Below are 20,849 nucleotides of genomic sequence, written 5' to 3'. Positions count from 1 at the left end.
AGACAGTTAAGTAGCAAGGTTTTTGCAGTTCACATTGTTTTAAATCAAAAAGAAAGTGAAAGTATTGTCAAATTGGCAAGCAGTGCAAAATGTGGCCCGTATGGGGATCGAACCCATGACCTTGGCGTTATTAGCACCACGCTCTAACCAACTGAGCTAACCGGCCTCATGAAACTATTCCAAATGTCATCTTATTTGACATGTCTCTGTGGCGTAATTGGTTAGCACGTTCGGCTGTTAACCTAAAGGTTTCAAGCCCACCCAGGGACGGCCTGAGGCTCAGATCTCAAGACCTTCAGAACAATGTGCCGTCTACAGCCCAAACAAGGTCTTGATAGACATCAGAAATCAGGTGAGCCCGAATTATGGTGTCATTTCTGCAGGTAAGGATTTCACATACTTCCCAGTTTAATTTAACAAAATAAATCAAGCCCACCCAGGGACGGCCCAGTTTTGAGAGGACCATCTCTAAATGAAGACCCATGGTGAATGCCATCGAAACCGAAGCTGGTACAACGGCAGCTTTTTTTTGCTTCAGAATCCTCAGCAATATAACAGTAACCCCACCTTTGTTCAAATTTGCTAAAGGATGATCAAAACTTTTAGGATGCTCTATGACAAAAATGGTTCCAGAAACACTTTCCTTGACCAAGCAGTTTTTAAAGACAATTGTTTTCATTGAACATATGAGGAAGCCCCACCAAAGCAGGTCATCAAAAAATTGGTAAAGACTCATGTTGTCCCTCTCCACGGAAATCTTTAGTAAAAGGCGAAAGATTTATACAATCTGAAGAGAAACACGAGTGAACTGATGAACCAGTGGTTGAGAAGAAGGGGTATTTTCCATCAAGTGCCTTTAACTCATGGCAGGGAACGCTAGGCCATCTTACTCAATATATGTGAACCGCCAAAAAATCACTATCAACTCATTTTTTAGGCGCCCCGTGTGAGGCTCAGATCTCAAGACCTTCAGAACAATGTGCCGTCTACAGCCCAAACAAGGTCTTGATAGACATCAGAAATCAGGTGAGCCCGAATTATGGTGTCATTTCTGCAGGTAAGAATTTCACATACTTCCCAGTTTAATTTAACAAAATAAATCAAGCCCACCCAAGGACGGCCCACTTTTGAGAGGACCATCTCTAAACGAAGACCCATAATGAATGCCATCGAAACCGAAGCTGGTACAACGGTAAACAGTAACCCCCCCTTTGTTCAAATTTGCTAAAGGATGATCAAAACTTTTAGGATGCTCTATGACAAAAATGGTTCCATGAAACACTTTCCTTGACCATGCAGTTTTTAAAGGCAGTGGTTTTCAACACTATCCAACCCACTCTGCTGCAGGACAAACTGACTAAGATGCATGTGGACCCTGGTCTGGTCTCCTGGATTACGGACTACCTTACTGATCGACCACAGTATGTCAGGCTGAAGGACATCAAGTCTGACACTATGGTGTGCAGTACAGGAGCACCTCAGGGGACAGTACTGGCCCCTCTCCTCTTCACCATCTACACTTCAGACTTCTGCTACAACTCAGAGCTGAGTCTCGTCCAGAAGTATGCTGACGACACTGCCATTGTTGGATGCATCAGGGACAACAGCGAAGACGAGTACAGGAGTCTGATCCGTGACTTTGTGGACTGGAGTGAGAGGAACCACTTGCAGCTGAACACCTCAAAAACCAAGGAGCTGGTCTTGGATTTCGGGAGGTCCAGGAAAAAGCCACGTCCAGTGTCCATCAGAGGCGACGAGGTGGAGATAGTGGACAACTATAAGTACCTCGGTGTGTGGATGGACAGTAAACTGGACTGGTCCTGCAACACAGACCATGTGTATAAGAAGGTTCAGAGTAGACTGTACTTTCTGAGGAGGCTTCGATCATTTAACATCTGCAAGAAGCTCCTCTGCATGTTCTACCAGTCTGTGGTGGCCAGTGTCCTGTTCTATGCTGTGGTGTGTTGGGGTGGAAATGTGTCCAAGAGGAGTGTCAACAGGTTGGACAGGTTGATCAGGAGGGCTGGTTCTGTGGTTGGAATGAAGCTGGACTCACTGGTGACAGTTGCTGAGAGGATGTCGTTGAACAAACTGCTGTCCATCATGGATGATGACAGTCATCCTCTGAACACTGTCATCAGTGAGCAGAGAAGCAGAATGAGTGCACGAATGCTCCTACCCAGGTGCAAAACAAATAGACTCAGGGACTCATTCATCCCTCGGGCTATTAAATTGTACAATTCTGAGTTCGGGGGCAGGAGTGGAGTGAAAGTATCTGGATGTTCTGTTCCATGTTAGTCTTTGTATCTTTGTCTTTGTTGTTTTTTTTTGTTTTTTTTTTCCTTGACCTATGTTCTTTGTCTTTGTCTTTAGACTTAGATTGTGTCATCTTGTTCTTCCTCTTTATGTTCTTCTTACTTTATTTTTTATGTATTATTTTTTATTGTTTATGAAAAATTGCTGGCTATTGGTAAAAAACAATTTCCCAAGGGAGACCTCCTGAGGGATCAATAAAGTTTTACCTTACCTTACCTTACCTTACCTTTTCATTGAACATATGAGGAAGCCCCACCAAAGCAGGGCATCAAAAAATTGGTAATGACTCATGTGGTCCCTCTCCACGGAAATCTTTAGTAAAAGGCAAAAGATTTATACGATCTGAAGAGAAACACGAGTGAACTGATGAGCCAGTGGTTGAGAAGAAGGGGTATTTTCCATCAAGTGCCTTTAACTCATGGTGGGGAACGCTAGGCCATCTTACTCAATATATGTGAACCGCCAAAAAATCAACTCATTTTTTAGGCGCCCCGTGTGAGGCTCAGATCTCAAGACCTTCAGAACAATGTGCCGTCTACAGTCCAAACAAGGCCTTGATAGACATCAGAAATCAGGTGAGCCCGAATTATGGTGTCATTTCTGCAGGTAAGGATTTCACATACTTCCCATGGACGGCCCATTTTTGAGAGGACCATCTCTAAACGAAGACACTTGGTGAATGCCATCGAAACCGAAGCTGGTACAACGGCAGCTTTGTTTTGCTTCAGAATCCTCAACAATATAACAGTAACCCCACCTTTGTTCAAATTTGCTAAATGATGATCAAAACTTTTAGGATGCTCTATGACAAAAATGGTTCCATGAAACTCTTTCTATGACCAAGCAGTTTTTAAAGACAGTTGTTTTCATTGAATATATGAGGAAGCCCCACCAAAGCAGGGCATCAAAAAATTGGTAAAGACTCATGTTGTCCCTCTCCACGGAAATCTTTAGTAAAAGGCGAAAGATTTATACGATCTAAAGAAAAACACAAGTGAGCCAGTGGTTGAGAAGAAGGCGTATTTTCCATCAAGTGCCTTTAACTCATGGTGGGGAACGCTAGGCCATCTTACTCAATATATGTGAACCGCCAAAAAATCACTATCAACTCATTTTTTAGGCGCCCCGTGTGAGGCTCAGATCTCAAGACCTTCAGAACAATGTGCCGTCTACAGCCCAAACAAGGTCTTGATAGACATCAGAAATCAGGTGAGCCCGAATTATGGTGTCATTCTGCAGGTAAGAATTTCACATACTTCCCAGTTTAATTTAACAAAATAAATCAAGCCCACCCAGGGACGGCCCAGTTTTGAGAGGACCATCTCTAAACGAAGACCCATGGTGAATGCCATCGAAACCGAAGCTGGTACAACGGCAGCTTTTTTTTGCTTCAGTATCCTCAACAATATAACAGTAACCCCACCTTTGTTCAAATTTGCTAAAGAATGATCAAAACTTTTAGGATGCTCTATGACAAAAATGGTTCCATGAAACACTTTCCTTGACCAAGCAGTTTTTAAAGACAGTTGTTTTCATTGAACATATGAAGAAGCCCCACCAAAGCAGGGCATCAAAAAATTGGTAAAGACTCATGTTGTCCCTCTCCACGGAAATCTTTAGTAAAAGGCGAAAGATTTATACGATCTGAAGAGAAACACGAGTGAACTGATGAGCCAGTGGTTGAGAAGAAGGGGTATTTTCCATCAAGTGCCTTTAACTCATGGTGGGGAACGCTAGGCCATCTTACTCAATATATGTGAACCACCAAAAAATCAACTCATTTTTAGACGCCCCGTGTAAGGCTCAGATCTCAAGACCTACAGAACAATGTGCCGTCTACAGCCCAAACAAGTTCTTGATAGACATCAGAAATCAGGTGAGCCAGAATTATGGTGTCATTTCTGCAGGTAAGGATTTCACATACTTCCCAGTTTAATTTAAAAATATAAATCAAGCCCACCCAGGGACTGCCCAGTTTTGAGAGGACCATCTCTAAATGAAGACCCATGGTGAATGCCATCGAAACCAAAGCTGGTACAACGGCAGCTTTTTTTTTGCTTCAGAATCCTCAACAATATAACAGTAACCCCACCTTGGTTCAAATTTGCTAAAGGATGATCAAAACTTTTAGGATGCTCTATGACAAAAATGGTTCCATGAAACACTTTTATTGACCAAGCAGTTTTTAAAGACAGTTGTTTTCATTGAACATATGAGGAAGCCCCACCAAAGCAGGGCATCAAAAAATTGGTAAAGACTCATGTTGTCCCTCTCCACGGAAATCTTTAGTAAAAGGCGAAAGATTTATACGTTCTGAAGAGAAACAAGAGTGAACTGATGAGCCAGTGGTTGAGAAGAAGGTGTATTTTCCATCAAGTGCCTTTAACTCAATATTTCTCATCAAATTCTGTGCTATTCCCTCTCAGTCTACCAAAGAGCTGTTAAGGTTGCCGAAATGGAACACATGTCTAGTATAGTCTCCAATGACAGCCGCAAACCTCATGTTTTGTTTAACATTTTCAACACACTTGTAAATCCCAGTGGTACCATCTGCTACTCTCTGCAACAACTTCCAACATTTTTTATTGAAATAATCTCGGCTCTTCGGCCATTAACTCTGCTACTCATGGCACTGACTGCCTTGACTCTGGTCTGTCACTTGTCATGTTGAGATGTTCACATCAGAGTTACATTAACGATCAATATTGAATCAAAAATGAACACATACAAGAGTTTGTAGTTACACGAGTGGATATTAAATGATTTACATTTGACTTTTTGGTCTATCTTTAATTGTCTTTTAACTCTCTCCAATACACTACTCAAACCCAACCCTTTAACAGTTGTATTTGGAACCGTACTGAGTGAAATGGAACTGTTGGATGCGAGCTATAGCATTTAGGAATCTTTCTGCACATCATCTCATTTTAATGAACTGGAAATCACTCAAACCACCTACCTTCAAAAGGCGAATACACAAAGGGCTCTCTCTGCTACAACTGGAAAGAATGAAAGACACACTGAAAGGGTCAGAATTTCCCATTTCTGTTCTCTTTTCATAGACGGACTATTGAATTCCAAGCTACAATTTCGAAACGCAGTTTCAAAAATCTGATGAACTTGTTGTCAACAGTTTCTACTTAGTCTGGTCATTTCGCTCCACTTCTCTTTGTTCAGCTGCCTAAAGAACTAGAACAAGTTCTTTGACATAAATTCTATCATAATAAAAGTGTTTTTTCTCATGAAAATGACTTTAATTAAGTAATCACTGTAGTCGCAACCCTTAGTCCTTTTATAACATTGATCATAAATCTTTTAACAAATGATCATCCTTCAATACATTTTCTCTGCTGGCATATGAAGGATCTGAGGGTGTCAGATACAATGACGAGGTAGATTTAAAAGATAGAACTTTCAAAAGTGTTGTTATGTTCTCTGTTTCTTCCCTGACGTTGGGTATGTTGATGTTGGTTATGTGATGACAACTGTGAGGCTCCTCCTCATCGGTTTCAACTGAATTACTCAATATAACTTCTTTTTTCACCAATAATGACTGAAATACTCGATGTCCTTTGCTTTGTCTTTTCCTGTAAGATTCCATTGCGTTGTCAATCCTCTTTTGGAGGACAGTGGCTTGCTCTTCAAGAGTCTCCCATCTAAGGCTCATTTCTAGTTGTGAAACAGTCATACTTTTGAGTGTTTCACACAGTATTGAGGTATTTTCTTTTTCAGACTCGATTTCAAAGAGGAAATCCTCCAGACTCGAGATCAGAGACTTTTTAAGATCCTCATACTCATTCCTGCTCGTCACTTCTCTCGTGGTTAGATCTCTCTCCATATATGGCACGTGTCCCACCATATTTTGGGGAACCTCAGTTTTCACTGTGTCCAATCCTTCCCAGGTTTTGTTTTTATCTTGGTGAGCGTACGGTACCAGATGCAGGAACGGGTGTTTTAGCACATCAAGAGGTTTTATACGCTCATTATCATCCACCTTGAGCATCTTCATCACCAGGTCCACAAAATTACAGGTGTCTGAAGTAGCAGAAGAAATCCTTGAGAACAACAAAGCTTCTAGGGAAATGAAAGCAACATATCGTGTGTCTCTGTATCGGTGCTGGAACTCTTTGGCGATTTCAGCAGGAGTCTATAGGAATGATGGTTGGATTAGTTATTGTCAGAGGGGCACACAAAGATGTTTATTAAAAACCTTAAGTTTCCAGGTGTGCTCGTTGTTGTCGTACTTCACATTGAAGTAAATATGGGTTGATTCACCAAGTTGGAGCTTGTCTTTTGGAGGCTGACCCAGACATTCCACGATGAATTTCATCTAGGATCAAGAACATTGCTCTCACTTTAATATGAGTCATAAATAAATAATTAATAAAGTAATTCCACCAAAGGGAAACATTTATTTAGAAAATACTCGGGGTGTACACCGACAACACAAATATTTGTGTTTTGTACCATTTTTAGTTTTAGAGGTTCTTTTCAGTGAGGTACCATTATTTTTAATGGACTTAATTTGTGTGTAATTTAAGGAAATGTTAAAAAAAATTACATTTGTGTACCGTTATAGCCTTATTACATTCTTAAGCTAAGCTATGCAACATAGCAGCCAAGTATGAAGCACAGTAAATGACATATGTATAAATAAATGTATAAATGAATAAATAAATGTATGAATAAATGTCAAAATAAATATTAACTCCTGCTTTTCTATATATATATATATATATATATATATATATATATATATATATATATATATACATTTATGTATACATTTTGACCTTTATTCATTTGTTTACTTATACATTTTGTCATTTATTTATTTAGATATTATGTTGGCTGTATGCAAATTAAATATGCAGGCCTAACCCTTTCTGAAGCAGTGATTGGTTAGACACGCAAAACAAACTAAAGCAATTAATGTCGATCTTGAAACTATCGCTCCTGCAGCAACTAATCAATAGCATCAACGCTGTACGAAGAGTGGAAGACTTTTTCCTGAAATCTTAGCAAACCATTTTGATAAGTGTACATGGAACCTCATGAAAGAAGTCTGTGGTTCTCTACTGAAAACAGTCGGACAGCTTTCATTTTTGGCGGTTTATTCGTTCACATAAACATCTCATGTGGCTCTTCGTGTTATGTACTTGTTTTTACGCTATTTTCTTTTTTAAACCTTATTGTGATGCAGCTATTTGTATATTTTGACATTAGCAACAATAAGTAAGTAAGTAAATAAGTAATTAATAGTAATTTGTAAAGCCCTTTTTTTTCTCCATTTTTTTATTTAGACATTGTTTATATTCTCACATGATTGACACCAGAGAGTTTATCCTGACGAATATACTACCTCTGTATTTATATGATTTGTTAGACTTTAAGAGAGAGATATAACATTGTGATTTGCTCACCCAGCTGTCCAGAAATGAATAACTTGTGTACACTGATCACAAGAAGAACGTAGTTAACAGGACACAAACATAAAAGCAGGACAACCAAACACATTATACAAAATACTCTGATCTAATTCCACATCTATGTCAGTGCTGATCATAGATCATTAGCAATAAATGTTCAATCTTCCAAGGATTATCCAAATTAAGTGGTGAAGCTATGGAGAACATATGATGCTCGACAAGGCAGTGGTAGTTGATCCGATTAAATTACTGTAACCAATCAATGCTTTAGACTGAGGTTGGACCCGCCTACTTAATTTGCATACTGCCATGAAATGTTGAAATAGATAAGGGACAAAATGTATAGATAAAAGACGAAATGTATAAATACATATTTATATATGTACAGAGGAGCACCATTCTTCCACTAGAATAAAATGTAGACATCATTTATGTATTTTGACATTTTGATATAAAAAAAAAAAGGATTTATACATTTTGTTATGTATTTATACATTTAATTATTTATACTTATGTCCTTTATCGTCCTTCATAGTCAAGACTTTCCTTGAGTGGCCGTTTTTTGTAGTCTATAAAAGTGATACATACCATGTCGTAGGTGTCCCCTGCTGGAAAGACTACAAATCCTAGAGCGAGTTCTGCAATGACCAATCCAAGAGACCACATATCAATGGACTCTGTGTAGCAGCAACACAGTAAAACCTCTGGAGCCCTGATAGAAGAAAAAAAGCAAACAAAAACATTGTAAGACTTTAGATCATATTTCAATGCAGAGACACGGCTACATTGTTAACTTGCAACATTTACCTGTACCAGAGAGTCTGCACAACACACGGGCAAACATTGATCGCTTTGCTGGCCATACCAAAGTCGATAAGCTTGACTAGAACTGGTGCCTTCTTGTGGTCCACCACCATAATGTTATCAGGCTTTATGTCTCTGTGAATGATTTTAATGCTCATAAGGTAGAACAGTGCCATGGAGAGCTGAGGACACAACATATTTTGGTCCAGATCAGTATATTCAACATGCACACATATTGACTTTAGGTTGTAGATCCTCTCAATATACATCCAACTGACCTGATTTACAACTGGTCGAAGTTCCTCCAGTGACAGTGGCTTGAATTGTCTCTTTTCCATGAACTTGGTCAAACTTATGTCTAGAAGCTCAAACTCCATGCAAATGAAACTCTGATGAACAAAGAAGCCCATCCATTTGACCACCGAGCTCTGGTCAGGGTCCAGAATCTGCAGTTCTTTAAGAATCTTAATCTAAAAACAAAAATAATATCCAATTAAACTTTAATATTAGAAAATGACAAACTGCGTGGAATTGCTTTCTCTTGGGCCTGTGAAAGGGATCATACAAGACTGGTGATGATAAGATTGAGCCTTAGTCAGTGGCAGAGGCCTTTGTGGTCCAAACCCAGGTTCCTAAACTAGATCTTAGCTCTTGGTATGTCACCTCCCAGCAATGATTTGTTTTAACATTACATTTTATGCATCAGATTTCATCATTGTATTTATTTTTTAACAGAGTCAGGGTTTACATTGGGGCTGCATTACCCTATTATAGCTGTCTATTCAGTCCACAGTAGCAGCAGCAGCTTTCACAGTCCTGACAGATTTTCTTTTTGAAAGCCAGAGGGTAAAGTCTTAACAGAGCATTTGAATTTCCCCATCCCCATTGGCATTGTCATAAAAAACCTCAAATTATTATAGGACAAACCTTTGTTCTTTGTCAAGTCTTTAATTGCCTATAACTTGGTGAATTGGTCCTAGCTGTGGTTTGCATACTGGAACATACAAACCTTCCGTCTGTTCTATATTGACTTTGTTCGCCTGATCTGTGGCCATGTGTATCTAACACATATCGGATTAACACCAGTTTATTAAACAAGAATATAGCTCCACTATTATTAAGAATTCTGTTTCAGTTTTCTTTTTTGAGTGTTTGCATTGTTAAGACAAAAATAAGTAACCTCTTGTTCAGCAGTTCTGTAATGATGAGGGTCTTTTTTGATGATTTTTATGGCCACATGTGATCTAGTCGTGGTGTTCAAACACCTTGTCACCATGCCATAGGCTCCCTCGCCCAGTAAAGCCTGAACCTCATAGCAAGAAGCCAAAACCATTCCTTTTTGTATCTCTTTTTTATCTGGGAAAAAGAGAAAGAAACAAATTAATGCAGATCCAAGATTGAACATGCGGCATTATATTATTATATGTGAAGGATGTAATCAAAGTGGGTTACTTTGCTAAAGGTTTTTTTGTATTTAAACACCTACGAAATCATTTCACACAAAATAAATAAACCTAAACACGGAATCGCAGTGGTCTTGATAGACATTTCAGCAACTGTGAGTGCATTCTGGAAATTTGGAGTGCAAAGCAAAACACACAGTTTGCTCAAACAATGACCAACACTTTCTGATGTAGCAAATCGTTGAGAAATACAGTTAAATCATTTATATCTGTCTATTAAAGTAAAAAAAAAAAATCATTTTTCCACAGTGCAGCAATAATCAAAAAACAACAGCCTTTACTGACTCACATTGAATTTGTTTGAGTGGTTTTAACTATTTAAGGCTTTTTTTTAAGGTGATTTAATTGTAGCTAGTCTTGGTCATTGTTTTTGAGGATTTCACTTACGTGGCTGAGGAGTTGATAAAGTACACATGTTTAACAGGCAACTCTTTTGTGAAATCCTTCTGACTGATCATATGACAACGTTTCATGTTGTTGTAAAAGAAGTTCTGGGACTGACTATGATGATGTAATAGTTAAACTGAATTGTTTCCTTTTGCTTTTTATAGATCCTTATCCCCAAATCTATTTGGTCATTAAATAGGTTTTGAGTCATATTTATCTGCTTCCTAGTTTACTTTGACTTTATTTCATCATTATGACATCATTTAAAGAATCTTTTGGGTACAGGATGAAATGGTCTCGCTTTGATCTTTTTCTTTACATTATTTCGAGTATTTTAGATAGACAGACAGTGTTATCTAAGTCTCAAGATAAAGAACACAGTTCCAAAGATAAATAACAAAGACAAAGGATACAAAGATTAACATGGAATATCATCTTTTCACTTCACTGCTGCCCCCAAACTCAGAATAAAACAGCCTAATAGCATGAGGAATAAATGAGTCCCTGAGTCTATTAGTGTCGTATCTGGGAAGGAGTATTCCCACCCTAACACACCACAGCATAAAACAGGAAACTGGCCACCACAAACTGGTAGAACATGTAGAGGAATTTCCTGCAGAAAATACAGTCTACTCTTACTTACATATACATATGGTCTGTGTTGCAGGACCAGTCCAGTTTACTGTCCAGCCACACAAGGAGGTACTTATAGTTGTCAACTATCTCCACCGCATCGCCTATGATGGACACTGGACGTGGCTTTGTCCTGGACCTCCCAAAATCCAAGACCAGTTCCTTGGCCTTTGAGGTCTTCAGCTGCAAGTGGTTCCTCTCACTCCAGACCACAAAGTCCTGTATCAGACTCCTGTACTCGTCCTTGCTATCGTCCCTGATGCATCCAACAATGGCAGTGTCGTCAGCATACTTCTGGATGAGACTCAGATCGAGTTGTAGCAGAAGTCTGAAGTACATATGGTGAAGAGGAGAGGGGCCAGTACTGTCCCCTGAGGTGCTCCTGTACTGCACACCACAGTGTCAGACATGATGTCCTTCAGCCTGATATACTGTGGTCGATCAGTGAGATAGTCCGAGATCCAGGAGACCAGACCAGGGTCCACATGCATCTTTGTCAGTTTGTCATGGAGCAGAGTTGGCTGGATGATGTTAAAGACACTAGAAAAGTCCAGGAAAAGGATCCTCACTGAGCCGCTTCCTTTATCCATGTCGGAGTAGGTCCGATGCAGGAGGTTAAGGATGTTATCTTCTACACCAACCGCGGGCCGACCTTCAGAGTCCATGTGTGTTCTCTGCTGTTGAAGTTTAAGAAATAATTTGTGCATTTTCCTTCAAAAAGCTTTTTATGATGAGGATAGCCCACAATGAATTTCATCTGGGCACAAAACACATACTTAATGTTAAGAATAATTAAATAAAAATAATAATCACTTACACTTTTGTCAAGTTTAACCCTCCCTATGCTTGACTCTCTGCCGGCTGGCCGTCATTTCACATCATGTGATGGGATGATGAAGCTTCATGAAGCATTGTCGTCATTATCAAAGGCCATTAGGTGGCGCTCATAGCCTAAAAAATATGATGTTTCATTATTAGTTGCTCAAAGCCATAACTATAAAAAGCAAAGACACCAACTTGTTGGCTCCTAAAATTAGGTCAATCCTAAATGCAATAGAGGAACATGGTGCTAGACTTAATGGACACTGTTAAGGAGGGAGCACAGACAGCCATTTTGTCAACACAGTGGGCTAACATTCAGAAACAATTGGGACTAGTTAAGGGAAAATACGTTTAAGAATTTTGTGAATCACATGACATTGACAGGGTTTAAAAAAAAAAAAAAAAACATTTATGTATTTAGCTGGACAAATGACTATTTGTGTACTTATAGATTTAGAAGATGGATGGATGAGATTAAATAAACAAATATATGTTTTTCCACTTTAAATAATATGCTTTCGCCTCGCTTAAAATGTGATTGTATCTATAACGTGTAAATATCTTTGGGTCAGACTGGGAGGTGTACTTACCAAGTCATACACATCATAGACTGGAAAAACAGCTAATCCCAGCACTAGTTTTGCAGCTACCAAGCCAAGGGACCACATATCAATGCACTAGCATGGCTTCCGGGGCTCTGAAAAGACACAGTTACAACTTTAATATTTATATGTTGTCATTTTACATTAAACACATTTTTTGTCGGATCAGATTTAAACCAGAGAAGGAGCTACACCACAAATTGAAAACGTCTGATGATCTGATACAATTCCTCACATCACAATGTCTGGGACAAGAGGGCATCAATTAAGTTTCAATGTTATTCTAATTCCGATTCAGTAACTTTTATTGCCAGTATTGCCGGCATTGGTTCTCAGATTGGTCCCCAATAGCCTTCTACTCCATCAGCCATCTTACACGCTAATTTTCTTTTACAACTTTTTTGACGATTCATTTTAAGTAGTTGTGCACATCTGTGGTCTGATGAGGATGTATATCAGTTTTTATTCGCGCTGCTTGCGTTCCCTTCTCTGACTCGGTCAGGTTTCAAGAAAAACAACAAATTGCCGACGAATTAAAAGGCAAACTGGCAGAACATGACCAATGGATGGTGGAGAGGGGATCCACTTGGTGTGTTCAGGCACAGGCATCTACTCATCAACAAGAATTGACACATCCAATATATAAGCTGGGGGACCTAAAAACGTGGCCAATAACTGGTTGTGAACTGAGACTTTCTTTCTTGTTGGGACATATAATGACAAGACTCACCAATCTGATTTTCCTGCAATTTATTTATTTTTTCTCTGATTGAGATGACAAGTGTGATGACACATGTGCATCAACAGGAAAAGTTGCTTGTCAGACTTATTTCAGTTGCAACTTGTTAGTCTTGAGCTGTAAGTTTTCACTTATTTTTATGTGTAGCAATGTATTTAGTGCACCACATGCAAGGCTGTGTGCAGCCATTTTTATTTTATTGTAAAATGCTACATCATACATGTTTTTAGCAGCTCACAATTGTTGGTTTTACAGTAGTTATGCCCCCTCTCAAGTAATAAATTCAAAGTTATTTAACATTAAGGGGTAGTTACATTTAGCTTACATTTAGTTAAATTTATAAGTTACATCTGGCCCTTTGAGGGCAGCCATTATGATGATGTGGCCCATGGTGAAAACCAGTTTGATACCCCTGAGTTAGGCTGAACAGGGCTGGGAAAAGAGGAGAAGGATGAATCATCCAATTGGGCAAAGTTCTGACAGTGACAGTGGTTGATAATTTTGCTTCTCTAAGAACTTGGTCAAAGTAATGTCGAGTAACTCAAACTCCAGGCAAATTGAGGTGAGATGATGAAATCATATGTTTCATCTGACAATGGAACTTTTGTCTGGATCCAAGTGCCTCAGCTCCTTCAAAATTTTAAGCTGCAAAACATTATTTTGTTTAAGTTAACTTTGCTCAAAGTTTGTTTTAAAGCTCCTGTTCTTACCTCATTTGAGGCACATCTGAGTATATCCTTGCCCATTGTGAATTGAAAATTGAAGAAAATGTGAAATGATAAAAACACACTTGCAGTACAAAACAATAGAAACAGTATTTTGTGATGTAGAATACAAATAGAACGGCCACTGGATGACATACTTTAATACAAGCATGTCAAAGTACTGTACAGGCCAGCTAGCATTTGCAGCGCTTGATCAGAAGTAATATGTCCTGTTAAAAATATAATTTTAAATATGTTTTAATGTCCTAGTAACTTGAAGGAAACATACAACTTAGACGATGGTTCCATACATTTTCTTGAACACTGTTGTACCATTTCATGTCTTCATACATACAGGTCTGTCATGCAGCCAAGCATGTAATGCACTCTGAGCTCTATATCATGTCTATTATAATTGGCTTTGTCATGCCTGAGCCCTGCAAGCCTCAAACAAATTGATGATCACGTGACCTTAAACCTTATTTTACCATCCATCCATCCGTGAACATGGTTACCACTACACTCATGTTTCACTACGGTCAAGGTGGCCCGAAAAAAACCAATGCGTTTGTGGTATCCCTTGTGTTGTCTCTGGGTCAAGGAGATCCGAAGGCCTAAAAACAAATGCGTTTTTGGTATCCCCGTGTTGTCTCTGGGTCAAGGTGATCCGAAGGCCTAAAAACAAATATATTTGTGGTATCCCTCGTGTTGTCTCTGGGTCAAGGTGACAAGAAGGCCCGAAAAAAACAAATGCGTTTGTGGTATCCCTTGTGTTGACTCTGGGTCATGTTTGTAACACCATTCACAAGCTGAATCTTTAAAAGTTTTTACTCTGAAACAATAACCTCTCAATTATATTCATTTCTTCAGAGCATCAATGACATAAATCTCTGTCCCACCAAAACCCTAAACATGATCTACACAACTGAAATCTGGCAAGTGTGGGGACCATGAGGCGAGATGATTCAAACTTTGTATGGGGCATAATCTTCCTCAAAGCATCCTTCAGAAGATAGTACACTTTGGTAATAACACGACTAACATGGTCGGCAACAAGTAAGTATACCAAAGTTTGATAAGTAATTTTCTTTCACATCTTTCAATGTAATCACATCACCTACATGAGGCAGAAACCGCACATCAGACCAAGGCAACAATAGTAAGGAAGTTTTAATTGTAAATCACCTTTCACAGACCAGGGTCACAACAAAACAATACACAGCTAAAAATACAAATAAATTAAAAAACTTTTTAATAACCAAGACAGCACATTGATAAACACAGTAGACCCACTATAAATAAGAAAAAGTCTGCACAAATGAATAGGTCTTGAAATGCTTCTTGAAGGTGTCAGTAGACTCGATTAAACACTATTCCACTATTCAGTCTTCGTGAAGCTATGCCAATTGTAGCTATGTTGCTCCAGGGTTGGACTTGTTGCACATTCAGCGGTGTTAATCTGCATACTTTTATAGTAAAAAGGGGTTATTTCTGTTATTTCAGATCATGCTCCGGTCACTATGACAGTAAATTTTGTAGATATGAATAACAGCCGCACTCCATGGCGCTTTAACAACCGTCTTTTGTCAAATGACGACTTTGTTAAATCTATATCAAAACAAATAGATTTCTTTCTTAGTGTCAACAAGACCCCGGGAGTGTCAGCTTCACTGCTATGGGAAACTCTCAAGGCCTATATTAGAGGTGAAATAATCTCATACACTAACTACGACAGAAGATTAAAAAACACTAAAATTAAAGAATTAATGAAACGCATCAGTCAGCTTGACTTGATCTACGCATCCTCCCCGTCACCTGACCTCTATAAGGAGCGCCTTTCCCTAAAAACTGAATTTGAACTATTATCCACAGACCAAGCGACTGAGATGTTATTAAAATCTAAATTCAACTATTACGAGCATGGTGATTAGGCCAGTAAATTATTAGCATATCAGTTACGACAGATTTCAGCCTCACAACAAATAACTCAAATTAAAACACCTTCTGGAATAGCAACTGATCATAAAAAGATAAACGATGAGTTCAGAGACTTCTACAAAAATCTGTACAAGTCAGAGAATAAGGCAGATGTTTCAGATTTTGAAAGTTTTTTCAGATCACTTGATATTCCTTTTGTACCCCCAGAACTAGTTAAAAACATGGACTCAAGCATCACTAAAGAAGAGCTTTCCACTGCAGCCAGTTCCATGCAATGTGGAAAATGCCCAGGACCGGATGGTTACTCATTAGAATTTTATAAGAAATTTTTACACAAATTAGCTCCAACCTTGGTCGACATGTTTAACGAATCATACGAGTCACTTAAACTACCCCAAACTCTTACACAGGCCTCTATTTCCCTCATTCTGAAAAGAGACCCTCTGTCATGTGCTTCTTACCGCCCCATCAGCCTCTTGAATGTTGACTTTAAACTATTATCCAAACTTCTAGCTTTACGTCTTGAATCGTCACTCCCGGTAATTATTTCTCCTGATCAAACAGGCTTCATTAAAAATAGACAATCTTTTTTTAACTTGAGAAGGTTAGTCAACATAATCTATACCTCATCCAGTCACATTACTGCTGAAGCTGTTATATCTCTTGACGCAGAAAAAGCCTTTGACCGGGTAGAGTGGCCATACCTTTTTTACACTCTTGACAGATTTGGATACAGCAAGAGATTTATTAACTGGATTAGATTGTTGTGCTCCTCACCTCAAGCCTCTGTACGTACAAACAACAATAATTCAGAACACTTTTCGCTCTTCAGATCCACCAGACAAGGATGCCCTTTAAGTCCACTGCTGTTTGCTATTGCAGTCGAACCTCTGGCTGTAGCCCTACGTTCTAATCCTAAAATCACTGGCATAACAAGAAATGGCGTGGAGCACAAAGTCTCACTTTATGCAGATGACCTCTTATTATACATTTCTAACTTATGCACGACGGTGCCGGAAACACTCAGGGTCCTTGAAACATTCAGCTTTATATCAGGCTATAAGATAAATGTAAATAAAAGTGAATTATTTCCAGTTAACACCTTAGCAACTCAATATCAATTACATAGTTTACCCTTTAAAGTAGCACATGAAAGTTTTGTTTATCTAGGAATTACAATTACACGCAAATATCAAGGATTGTTCAAGGCAAACTTTCAGCCCTGCTTGGAACGGATGCAAAAGGATTTTGAGCGCTGGTCACTACTACCTCTTAATCTTGCTGCAAGAGTAAATTCTGTTAAAATGAACATTTTACCCAAATTCTCATATCTCTTTCAATCCATACCAGTATTTCTCCCACAGGTTTTTTTTTTCGAAAAATAGACACATCAATTTTGGAATTTATTTGGAATAAAAAGAACCCAAGGATACGTAAAGAACTGTTGCAAAGGTCAAAGTCACATGGAGGATTGGCTTTACCTAATCTGAAACACTATTATTGGGCCACAAACATCCGTATTGTTGAGTACTGGATCAACTTTGAGGGGTCTCACAATCCCCCGTCTTGGATAGCTATGGAAGCTGCATCTTCCAAACCAGTTTCACTGTCTGCCCTGGCTCATTCTTCTGTTAACTGTCCCACTTATGCTCCTATTAAGAGTGTTATAATCAAAAACACCTAAAAGATTTGGACTCAGTTTAAACGTCATTTCAATCTTCAGTCAATCCCCATCACTGCTCCCATAATTAGAAACCACATATTTGCCCCCTCATTAGTAGACGATGCATTCTTGACCTGGTCCAGATGTGGGATCAACACGTTTAAAGATCTATTCAAGGACAACACATTTGCGACCTTTGAAGAATTATCAGAATCACACTCTCTTCCTAAACAACACTTCTTCAGATATTTACAAATCCGTACTTTTGTCCAAAAAACATTTGATCAATTTCCAAATTTGCCTGAAAAAACTCTGTTGGATATATTTCTTTCACAAACTCCAGTGATGAAGAGCTTAATAACACATAACTATAATATAATCCAAAATCTCACTTCAACATCTCTGGATGGTATTAAGGCTCTCTGGGAGGAGGAGATCGGGGAGATCATTTCTGTGGACCAATGGGACGGAGTTCTGAAGCGTGTTCATACTTCAAGTATTTGTGCCAGACATGGACTGATCCAATGCAAGATTGTTCACCGCACACACTGGACTAAACTGAAACTCTCTAAAATATACGACCACGTTGATGCAGTTTGTGAGAAGTGTCATAATGGAACGGCTAACCATCTACACATGTTTTGGTCATGTCCCTCTCTGGCCATCTTTTGGGAAAACATCTTTAGGACATTGTCAGAGGTCACTGAGACCAATATAGAACCTAACACTTTAACTGCTTTATTTGGTATTTCTGATCTACCTCTAACCAAGCTCCAAAAATATGTAGTAGCCTTTGCAACATTACTGGCCCGACGCCTCATCTTGTTGAGATGGAAATCACCAGCACCTCCATCACACACATCGTGGCTGAAAGAAGTTCTCAGCAACTTAAAATTGGAAAAAATACGCCACACTTTAAGAGGGTCCAGCACCAAATTTAAAAGGATGTGGGGACCTTTTCTGGTATATGCAAGGACAATGCACTTGACTGTCACTTCATGAACATCTTCCCTTTTATTTCTTGTTTATTTTAAATGCTTGTTTAGATTGATAATGTTATTATCTATGTGGGGTGGGGTGTGTGTATGTGCGGACCAGGCATGTTTTGTTTTGTTTGTGTTTTTTTTATATATATTTTTTTTTTAATTTTTTAATTTTTTTTTTTATTTTATTTTTATTTACTTTTTTAAATTTATTTTGTTGTGCTGTCTTTTATTTATTTATTTTGTCTTAGTTCTTCTTACCTTTTCTGTTAATTATACAAGAATGTATCTTTTCATTTTTATTTTATTTTTATGAATATACTTTATATGTTTGAGTGCGTGTGGATATATACTGTATGTATACTTTTATTTGTACAGCGGCAAAAATGTTATTTCCCTTCTTTCTTCTTTCATATTTTTATTTTCTTTTATTATTATCTATTTTCTATGTATCATTCCATTTAAGCTGTTGAGCTGTACTTATTGTTTTATGTAAAAAATCAATAAACAAATATCTTAAAAAAAAAAAAAAAAAGGGGTTATTTCAATTACTGTTAAAGTTTGCTATGCTTCATAGCCAAGCTTTCACCAAGAATGTCCCCCCACACAGATGTCTTTTAGTTAGTATCAGAGGTCAATGAATGAACATTAACATGCATGTGAGAGCTGCCAGATTACAATGGTGCTTCCTCACCAGCCCTTGTCCTTATTGATCTGCTAAAAAAATTACAAGATGTGTTGAAGAAAGACTCTAAAATCCTGACAGACGCAAGTTTCACTAACACTGACGCAATGTAATGAGAGAGCCAGAGGTGAAGCCAATCTCGGAACGTCTGTGTAGATTTCTCTGAGTGATTGATGCATTCCAGTCAAATCAGGCAACATGATGAGTGATATGACACTTCTCTCGCTGTGACACGTGCCTACACGGCTAACAGTTATTGGTGTGGATGGGCTCCACTCTGCCCAGCCAGCCAGGCACTGTTATTTTGATCCCTTGTTCTTTTATTTCTGTCCCCGATCCTCCCATTTTCTGTCTCCATGCCACATCAGATCAGAGTTGAGAGATGGAAGCAGCAGCCTCAGGTTCTACAGCTGATTAAGCATCAGGGGCTGAGACAAGATGAAAGTAATAACTGGGACCAGACATCCGGGTGGGCACCTGACGGGGTGGGAGGAAGTGACATTGAAGACATTCCACTGAAAGAACCGTTGGCAGCGCTTATGTGTGTGAAAATGCATTACTGTCTCAGCTGTCAACTTGTCGGAAAAATGAAGACCTGTATTTTTATTTAGCAGTAGCTTTGCTATATCTTTTTTAAGACCTGTAGACCTGGTAGAATGGTCAAACGTATGCATGATTTTTTCTTTTGTCCCAATACCATTGTAATTTCGGGTGATACGTTGATGTTAGATTATAGAGTACCGCTATAGTATCTGTTAAGAAAATATGTTGATAAACTGAAATCGATCCGCTTCTCCTACCACTTCAGTTAGCTGTGTTAAGTCACCCTTCTTGCTCTTACCACACCACCTTTTTGTGATTGGTCAACCATTAACAGTTATTATTCCACTACAGTTCCTGTACTGGTATTGTATCCTGGGTGCCAATGTTGTTTAACAGCCCTTACCTTGGACCTGTTTATCATAGGAGACCTGTCTTATAGCAAAGCTCCTTGGGTCATTGTGAAACCAAAACTACTTCAACACAATTAGGTTGCTTTTGAGAATGAAAGCTTAAAATTGTATTACAGATTTCTATCAGCCAATTTTTTTTTTCTCTATCTGTGGACAATGATGCATCCTTCAAAGGTACCTCAGTATCTGGCTCCCATATCCTGTGTTTCTGCCTGGTTTTATCAGGAAGGATTTGATGGAGGGGAATTATTTTGATTTAATTTGAGTGCTGTTACAATATTTGCTGTGGAAACATGAAGTATCAAACATCTGGTTTCTGAGAGCTTTACCAACATGCCTGGAAGCCATAAAATAGTTCTGTGGAACTGTTCAAGAAGTGGATTCCACAGTGTAGAAACACTCAACTCTGGAGGACAGTTGACGACCAATTAAAGAAGATTAGATAAATTTTAATGACATCCATTTAATCTTGGCAAAGTTAGTACATAACATAATGCGGCTCTGTTGCCTTCAGATAAGAGGACAGCTCTGTTAGACCAGGCACAGCTGCAGCAGAGGATCAGACCTTAATCCCATTCAAGCAACCTCTTTTTCCAGAACATCATGGAGGATACAGCATGTCAGACAATCATTATTCAGTAAGAGGATTTCACAAGTCTTTCATTTGAGTGTGGTAATTTAATTGACCGCTGACCCAGAGCCTAAGGACACTTCTTAATGTCTCACGC

General features: G+C 38.7%; 1 protein-coding gene and 6 non-coding genes across 7 annotated transcripts; all 7 read right to left on the bottom strand.

Annotated features, from left to right (window-relative positions):
• Nucleotides 1–92: 92 nt before the first annotated feature.
• Nucleotides 93–166, bottom strand: trnai-aau (transfer RNA isoleucine (anticodon AAU)). The gene has a single exon. It is a non-coding gene; the product is annotated as a tRNA-Ile (tRNA).
• Nucleotides 167–693: 527 nt separating this feature from the next.
• LOC148078178 (U5 spliceosomal RNA) lies at nucleotides 694–807 on the bottom strand. Its single transcript, XR_015711668.1, has one exon. It is a non-coding gene; the product is annotated as a U5 spliceosomal RNA (small nuclear RNA).
• A 1,757-nt stretch (nucleotides 808–2,564) lies between these two features.
• Nucleotides 2,565–2,678, bottom strand: LOC148078177 (U5 spliceosomal RNA). Its single transcript, XR_015711552.1, has one exon. It is a non-coding gene; the product is annotated as a U5 spliceosomal RNA (small nuclear RNA).
• A 522-nt stretch (nucleotides 2,679–3,200) lies between these two features.
• LOC148078176 (U5 spliceosomal RNA) lies at nucleotides 3,201–3,314 on the bottom strand. The gene has a single exon (XR_015711671.1). It is a non-coding gene; the product is annotated as a U5 spliceosomal RNA (small nuclear RNA).
• Nucleotides 3,315–3,866: 552 nt separating this feature from the next.
• Nucleotides 3,867–3,980, bottom strand: LOC148078175 (U5 spliceosomal RNA). Its single transcript, XR_015711484.1, has one exon. It is a non-coding gene; the product is annotated as a U5 spliceosomal RNA (small nuclear RNA).
• A 555-nt stretch (nucleotides 3,981–4,535) lies between these two features.
• LOC148078174 (U5 spliceosomal RNA) lies at nucleotides 4,536–4,649 on the bottom strand. Its single transcript, XR_015711592.1, has one exon. It is a non-coding gene; the product is annotated as a U5 spliceosomal RNA (small nuclear RNA).
• Nucleotides 4,650–5,603: 954 nt separating this feature from the next.
• On the bottom strand, nucleotides 5,604–10,485 carry LOC148078173 (homeodomain-interacting protein kinase 2-like). The gene is made up of 7 exons (XM_087793506.1): nucleotides 10,400–10,485; nucleotides 9,730–9,905; nucleotides 8,828–9,019; nucleotides 8,553–8,731; nucleotides 8,334–8,457; nucleotides 6,527–6,646; nucleotides 5,604–6,463 (listed from the first exon to the last, which is right to left on the bottom strand). The coding sequence occupies exons 1-7, from the start codon at nucleotides 10,425–10,427 to the stop codon at nucleotides 5,621–5,623; spliced, it is 1,662 nt and encodes a 553-aa protein (XP_087649632.1). The 5' UTR covers nucleotides 10,428–10,485; the 3' UTR covers nucleotides 5,604–5,620.
• Nucleotides 10,486–20,849: the final 10,364 nt, after the last annotated feature.

Source organism: Callionymus lyra, chromosome 6 (genome assembly GCF_982586985.1).
Source record: "Callionymus lyra chromosome 6, fCalLyr1.hap1.1, whole genome shotgun sequence".
Lineage (NCBI taxonomy): Eukaryota > Metazoa > Chordata > Actinopteri > Syngnathiformes > Callionymidae > Callionymus > Callionymus lyra.
Note: the sequence above shows the minus strand (reverse complement) of the source record. Positions and strands in the feature narration are given on the sequence as shown.